Source organism: Eriocheir sinensis, chromosome 19 (assembly GCF_024679095.1).
Source record: "Eriocheir sinensis breed Jianghai 21 chromosome 19, ASM2467909v1, whole genome shotgun sequence".
NCBI classification, from domain to species: Eukaryota; Metazoa; Arthropoda; class Malacostraca; order Decapoda; family Varunidae; genus Eriocheir; species Eriocheir sinensis.
In genome coordinates this window covers 19,029,107-19,036,606 of record NC_066527.1, presented here as the reverse complement: position 1 = coordinate 19,036,606, position 7,500 = coordinate 19,029,107, and the positions used below count along the sequence as shown (strand labels likewise).

Below are 7,500 nucleotides of genomic sequence, written 5' to 3'. Positions count from 1 at the left end.
ATCCTACTAACCTGTGGTCGTCGGGGTAGTCCTGCGGGGCGTCCTGCAGGAAGTTAGAGGGCACGAGTCCCCGTTGTCCCCGCAGCTCGCCCATGAAGAACCCGTCGTCATCCATGTCCCCGAAGACGTTGATGATGTCCCCAGTTTTGAAGGAGAGCTCGACCTGCCCCGGGAAGGTGTGGGTGGGGGGAGGGAAGGGCGGGGAGGAGGAGAGGGAGGGAGGATAGGGAGAGGTGGAGAGAAGAAGGGGAGGGGTGGAGAGACGGAGAGAGAAGGAGGGGGAGGATAGGGAGAGGTGGGGGAAGGAGGGAGAGTGAGGGAAGGAGGTTGACATAGGATGGGAGGATTGAAAGGGAAGGAAAAGGGAAGGGAGAGGAAAGGATTGGAAGTGGAGGGAGGCGGGGAGGGAAGGGAGAGGTGGAGAGAAGGAGGGAGAGAGAGGGAGGGAGGTGGGAGGAGGGGGGAGAGGTAGAGAAGGAGAGGGAGAGAGAGAGAGGGAAGGAAAGGATCATAAGGACAAAAGGAGGAGGAGGAGGAAGGAAGGGGAAGGAGGGAAGGAGGGAATAAAGGAATGGAGGAAAAAGGAAGGAGACAAAAGAGGAGAGAGAAAGAGAGAGAGAAAAGAAAAAACATATACATCAACTAAACTTATTGCACATGAAAGGAACTAACTCACTCACTACAAAAAAAAAAACATAAAAAAGAAGAGAAAGAAAAATATATATAATGAGAGAAAGACATTTTATTTATTTATTTTTTGACTTCTTATGTGAACCTAATTACTTTTACTATTATTTTTGAGCATTTTATTTCGTCTTATTTTCTCTGGTATATATATATTTTTCTTCTCTCTTCTCTCTTTCCAATAGTTATTTTTGAAAGGGATTATTATTTTCTACTAAGAGTGACGTCAACACTCGAATATATAAGTCTGTTTTTCCTACGGCAATACGCAACACTTACGAAGAGAGAAATATATAGAGATAGATAGAGATAGATTGATAGATAATGAAAGGAAGACAGATAGATTGATAGATAGATAGAAAGTAAGAACCAAAGATAGATTGATAGATAGATAAGAGATATAGAAACATAGATAGACATAGATAGTAAGAGAGAAAAAATAGAAGAAGGCCCCAGAAGAGAGAGAGAGAGAGAGAGAGAGAGAGAGAGAGAGAGAGAGAGAGAGAGAGAGAGAGAGAGAGAGAGAGAGAGAGAGAGAGAGAGAGAGAGAGAGAGAGAGAGAGAGAGAGAGAGAGAGAGAGAGAGAGAGAGAGAGAGAGAGAGAGAGAGAGAGAAGGAGAGAAACAAGAGAATAAGAAATCCCTATAAAACAGATGGTAATAGAATGCAAGAAAGAGAAGAAGAGAAAACAACCCCAGAAACTTTGAAGATACGAGAAAAGAGGAAAGAGAAACAAATATAGAGAAGGAGGAAAGAAGAACAGATAAGAGAAGTAATAAAGAAAGACGGAAATGAAATGAGAGAAGAAAAATATAAAAAAATCAGAAAACTTTGAAGATACGAGAGATGAGAAAAGGAAGGAAAACTAGCAAAAGAGGAAGGAGGAAAAACAAGGGGAGACTAATTTAGAGAAGAAATGAAGAGAGACGGAAATTAAATGAGAAGAGAAAAATATATAGAAAAAGCACCAGAAAACTTTGAAAATACGAGAGAAGAGGAATGAGAAAAGGAAAGAAAACTAGCAAAAGAGAAAGGAGGAAAAACAGGGGAGACCAATTTAGAGAAGTGATGAAGAGAGACGGAAATTAAATGAGAAGAGAAAAATATATAGAAAAAACACCAGAAAACTTTGAAAATAAGAAAGAAAAAACAACTGTAATGAAGGAAGGAGGAAGAGCAAGTAAGAAAGTAATTTAGAGAAGCAATGAAAAGGAGGAAATGAAATGAGAAAATGAAAAAAACAAATAAAAAGAAATTGAGAGAGACAACCGTAGTGAAATAAGGAAGAAGATCAAGTACCAGGTAAGAAGATAATTAAGGGAAGTGATTAAGAAAGAGTCCCTACAGGTATTTTGTAAGCCTGTGTTGTGTGTTGGCTCATGAGGAAGAAACACAGAAGATGACAACAACACTCGGATACAACATAAACACACGCACACACACACACACACACACACACACACACACACACACACACACACACACACTCTCTCTCTCTCTCATAGTCAAGTAATTAGGTTGAGGGTGACACCAATACTTAACAATGATTATATAAGTGGTTACAATGACTACCATGATTGTTATACTTATTACTTCAAAGTGTCTTAGAGAGATAATGAAGATAAGGATAAACAAAAACACACTAATAACTCTATGATGTAAAAATAACAACAGTAATCATAATACCTATCTAGTTAAACAGTTACCTAAGAATAACCATCAAAAATTTCCTTCACATACATTGGTCGAGAAAGAAAAATTGTTTGGATATAGATTTTTTGGGGGTGACTTTAAATGAAATCAATGCTGTAAGTTTAAATGGACCAGCAATTGTTTTCTGTTGTTTGCTGTTTGGGGAGTGAACGGAGAGTGTCTACATCATGATTATCCTTAAGTAGGGCTGTGTAGTAGTGTGGTGGAGGCAGTAAGCAGACGTAAGGGGCGGAGCAGGCAGGTCAGGCAGCGGGCGGCGGGGCAAGGCTCAGCAGGCAGGCAAGCAGGCAGTGAGCAGGCACTAACTATACAGACATGCACAGACAGGCAAGTACATACAGACAGACAGGCTGGAAGACACCTATGGACACACACACACACACACACACACACACACACACACACACACATACACACACACACACACATAGACACACATGCATTTTTTTTTCGATATATTATTTTCTTTCTGAATTTCATCATAAAAAATAGGGAGGGAAGGACTGCTTGTAGTAAAAAAATATAGTCCATCTGTTTACAGTTATTAATGTAGACGCTTATGATTTTTTTTACTGATTTAGCTTCTTTTTTGTGTATTTACGAAAACATTATTAGTTAAGAAAATAAAAATAAGGAAAAAAATGATATAAACCTAATCTTTTTTGCCAATTCAATATCCGCACACACACACACACACACACACACACACACACACACACACACACACACCTGGCTCGCCTCTACACAGGTACCACTCAATCATTAGTACTAGCAGCAGCAGCAGCAGCAGCAGCGTCGGTACAGCCTCGCGCGGCACATCAACACAACAACATGACATCAACACACACCACCACCACTACAAGGTCTGGGAGGCGCGGCAGGCGGGCTAAGGCGGGTTGGTAGGAGGAGAGTTGGACAAGACCACCACCACGAGATCAACGGATAGGAAGTGCTGGTTTGCATGACAATTTTTTTCTTTTTGAGGTTACAAGATTAGAAGTGCTTGTATGTATGACTCGTTTTTCAGATTGACGAAGAGGAAGTACTGGTTTGAATGACTCATTTTTTGATATTAACGATTCAGAAGGCTGGTTTGCATGATTTGTTTGAGATTAACGAAGAGGAAGTACTGGTTTGCATGACGTTTTTGAGATTAACGAATAGAAAGTGGTTGTTTTTATTAATTTTCTTTTTAAAGTTTCCCGAATCGTCAAATTTGTGCCCCGTTGAAATGAGAGAACTTCTACATTATAATCATCATCATCGTCAGAATCAACAAGTCTTTCTCTCTATAAGGTCCCAAAATCAACACCACTTTGCATGAGCCCCGTTGAAATGAGAAAAATATTATTATCATTATCAGTATCAACAAGAAACAATTACTCTTTTTACGTTTCCCAGTATCACAAGTTTCCATGAGCCCCGTTGGAAAGAGAGGAACAATCATCATCAATACTAGTAGTTTCTTGATCCCTTATACAAAATTTAGCTCCGCACCGAGACTTTCTGACAATCCGTTTATCTGAGAAGGTTTCGCTTGGCCCACTGAAGAGGAAGGAGGAGAAAAGAGAGAACAGACAGAGTAAAAGTATATGTATGTATGACAAAGAAAAAGGTCTTTATATAGTGTTGGGTTGCTTTGGCGGAAGATTCAGGCGACACAGACATGACAAGTGGAATCTAAGCTCATCGGGGCAGACTTGATCTCACTTACCTCCTGCATCACATTACAAGAGGAGGAGGAGGAGGAGGAGGAGGGCGGAGGGATGGAGGAGACGTCAACCGGGCAGCGAGGGAATCATATGTTAGTCACCACCACCTCCACCATCACCACCACCACCACCACCACCACCATTACCACTAACACCACCACCATCATCATCATCATCATCCTAATTTGCTAGTATGTCATTTTTCCAACTTGCCTTCCCTTCCGTGCATTCTGGCACACACACTCACACACACACACACACACACACACACACATTAATCCTTCTACTTCAATGTCGTTCTAATGTAATAAATTCTACATACAAATCAGTCTCTCTACTTTAATTTCGTTCTAGTGTTAATGGTTGTGTTGCGCGGATGAACGGACAGAAAACGAGTGAATGTTACAAGGTTTCTACGTAAGTTTCAACGTAAATTTTCTATCATATTCGTAAACTTAATCCCGTTTTCTGTAAAGAGCTTAACTTGAAGGGGAAGCTACGTTAGAAAAGAGAGAGAGAGAGAGAGAGAGAGAGAGAGAGAGAGAGAGAGAGAGAGAGAGAGAGAGAGAGAGAGAGAGAGAGAGAGAGAGAGAGAGAGAGAGAGAGAGAGAGAGAGAGAGAGAGAATGGATTTTTTGACTCAGAATTTTGATATTTTTTTTATGCTACGACTTCACGGCAGTTGCTTATTCTCCTCTTAATGTATTTTTTAATGCTTGACGTGGAAATATATTGAGTGAATGCGTACAGATTGGGTTTAAACAAGTACGCGAATAAGGAATCTAATCTTATATGTTTGATGTGGAAATGGATTGAGTGAATGCGTACAGATTGGGTTTAAACAAGTACGCGAATAAGGAATCTAATCTTATATGTTTGATGTGGAAATAGATTGAGGGAATGCGTACAGATTGAGTTGAAACGAGTACGCAAGTTAAAAATTAGGAACGAGACAATACGAGAAGTCACGTCACTAATATTTTTGACTAGACAATGATAAACACTCTCTCTCTCTCTCTCTCTCTCTCACACACACACACACACACGATCCCCCCTCTCTCTGCCACCAACATAACAATCTCATATTGTAATAATTTTCGCTCTTTCAATCTTTTTTGCACTAATTTCATGATAGTTTTTAAATTTTTGAAGTATTTTCTCTCTCTCTCTCTCTCCTGTTTATTCCTTCCTCCCTCGCTTACTTATACAAAAAAAGAGACAACGGTTAGAATTCTCGGTCGTCCCACATTTTAGTGCAAGAGTTCGACGTGTTTCTCGCGTCTCTCACATCCCATACTTACTCCTTCACTTCTCACTTCCTGCTCGTCACTTAAGGCAAGATGTAAAGTGTAAAAAATGACTGATAAAGGAAGGGAAGAAGTGATAACAATGGATGAAATAAGCAAAAAAAGAAAGGGAAGAGGGGAAAAAAACAGAAAGACAATGCTGGATTCTACTAAACGTCCGCCCTTAGCTACCTCTCATCATCATCATCATCATCATTCACTCTCTGATCTCAATCTATGGAAAAATGAAGGGGAAGAATGCTTTCTTTTGACATGCTAAAAGTTCTTATATACAAATCACTAAGTTTTCCCTAAAAAGTCATGGCAAGTCTCTAGGAATAAAGTAAACTAGTTGTGCTGGTAAATAAGATCATGACATTAGTTTGATAAGAGGGAGGGAGGGAGGGAGGGAGAAGGAATATTATCAGTCTGTTCAAAATAACTAAGAAAAAGAGGAATGCTGAACAGAATGAGATGCTTCGCTAGACTAACAGGCCACCACTTAATATACTGTTTGTTTATGTACATATTTTAGGATCTTTTTATATCCGCGAGTGTGTGTCTGTGGTTTAGTGAAGGAAGATGTGAGTGGAAATGATGACTAAAGAAATAAAAATAATATATGACAATTCGTATTTTGTATGTCTGTTATTTAGTGTGACGTTGAAAAGGCTGCATGTAGGTATAAAGGAGTTAAAAGGAAGGATAAAATGCGATTGTGTGACCCAGTAACTCAATAATTACTTTTGTGTTTAGTGTGAGGAAAGGAAAAAGCAGCATATGAGTGTGTGCTGGTGCGCTTATGGTATAGCGTGAAAGAAAGCTGAGGAAACAGATGAAATGCGATTGTGTGATCCAGTAGCTCAATAATTAGTCTTTGCGTTTAGTGAGAATGAGGGGAAAAGATTCAAATATGAGTGTGTGAGCCGGTGTGCTTATGGTCTAGTGTGAAGGAAAAAAAATGCATATTAGTCTGTAGAAGTTAAGAAAACAAATAAAATGCGATCGTGTAACTTTAGAATTAGTAGTTTTGTGTGTGCTAATGTGTTTGTGGTTTAGAGTGAACGGAGAAACCGCATATATTTGTAAGTTAGTGTGTCCGTAGTTTAGTGTGAAGGGAAAAACTGAATATGAATGCGTGGAAGCTAAATAAATGAATAAAAAGCGATTGTGTAACTTAACCAATAGTAGTTTTGTGAGTGTTAATGTGTTTGTGGTTTATTTATATATATTTTAAAGAGGAAAAAAACTACGTATGAGTGTATAGAAGAGAAGTAAAGAAATAAAATGCCACTCTGTAACTTAACAATTCATAGTTTTGTGTGTGTTAAAGCGTTTGTGATTTATATAACGGAGAAAAAACTGCATATCTCTGAACTAATGTGTGTGGTTTAGTGTGTGTTGCGTCTCTCATAATAATAATAATAATAATAATAATAATAATAATAATAATAATAATAATAATAATAACAAGATGCATGTGTGTGTGGCAGCTAAAGGGACAGAAATGAATGAGAACATGTAACGCTATAGAGTTTTGAGATGAATTTGCGTTATGAGAGTAAATTGTGTTCGTATATTGTTTTAGTGTAAGGAAAGTCTATGAATGCGTGTGAGCCAGTGGGGCCTTGCCGCCTCCTGATTGGTTAGCCGTGTGGTGACGTAAGCACGACTGAGGGATGTGATTGGTGGGTGGAGGGGGAGGGAGGGACAGATAACCAGACACGCCGCCACCACCACCACCACTACCACGCCACGCACGCACGCACACACACACACACACACACACACACACACACACACACACACACACACATTCATCACCATTATCTCCCCTTCGCTTCCCATCTATTCTTGGTTCAAGGTTTTCTCACCCACCAAACACCCGTCACCGCCACACTCTCATTAACCTTACTACGTCACCACCTTCACCACCACCGCCATCGAACCTGTACGACACTGCAGTCCTATCATTATCGCCGCCATCACCACCATTATCACCGTTCCGTTATCGATCCCAAAGCTCTCCTTGACAACACCGCTCAGTGGACCACTCCAGGACACCCAACGAACTACGAAACACACACACACACACACACACACACA

The 7,500-nt window shown here is 40.0% G+C and overlaps 1 protein-coding gene across 26 annotated transcripts in view; it reads right to left on the bottom strand.

Annotated features, from left to right (window-relative positions):
- The window catches only part of LOC127000835 (uncharacterized), a 163,836-nt gene that overhangs the window by 31,232 nt on the left and 125,104 nt on the right, over nucleotides 1–7,500 (bottom strand). For all 26 annotated transcript variants that reach the window (XR_007754545.1, XR_007754546.1, XR_007754547.1 and 23 more), the window contains one exon: nucleotides 12–163. Coding sequence is in view for 23 of the 26 variants with exons in the window: in XM_050864899.1 (XP_050720856.1) it covers nucleotides 12–163 (152 nt within the window). In the remaining 3 variants the exon portion in view is untranslated. The remainder of the gene's footprint in view (nucleotides 1–11; nucleotides 164–7,500) is intronic.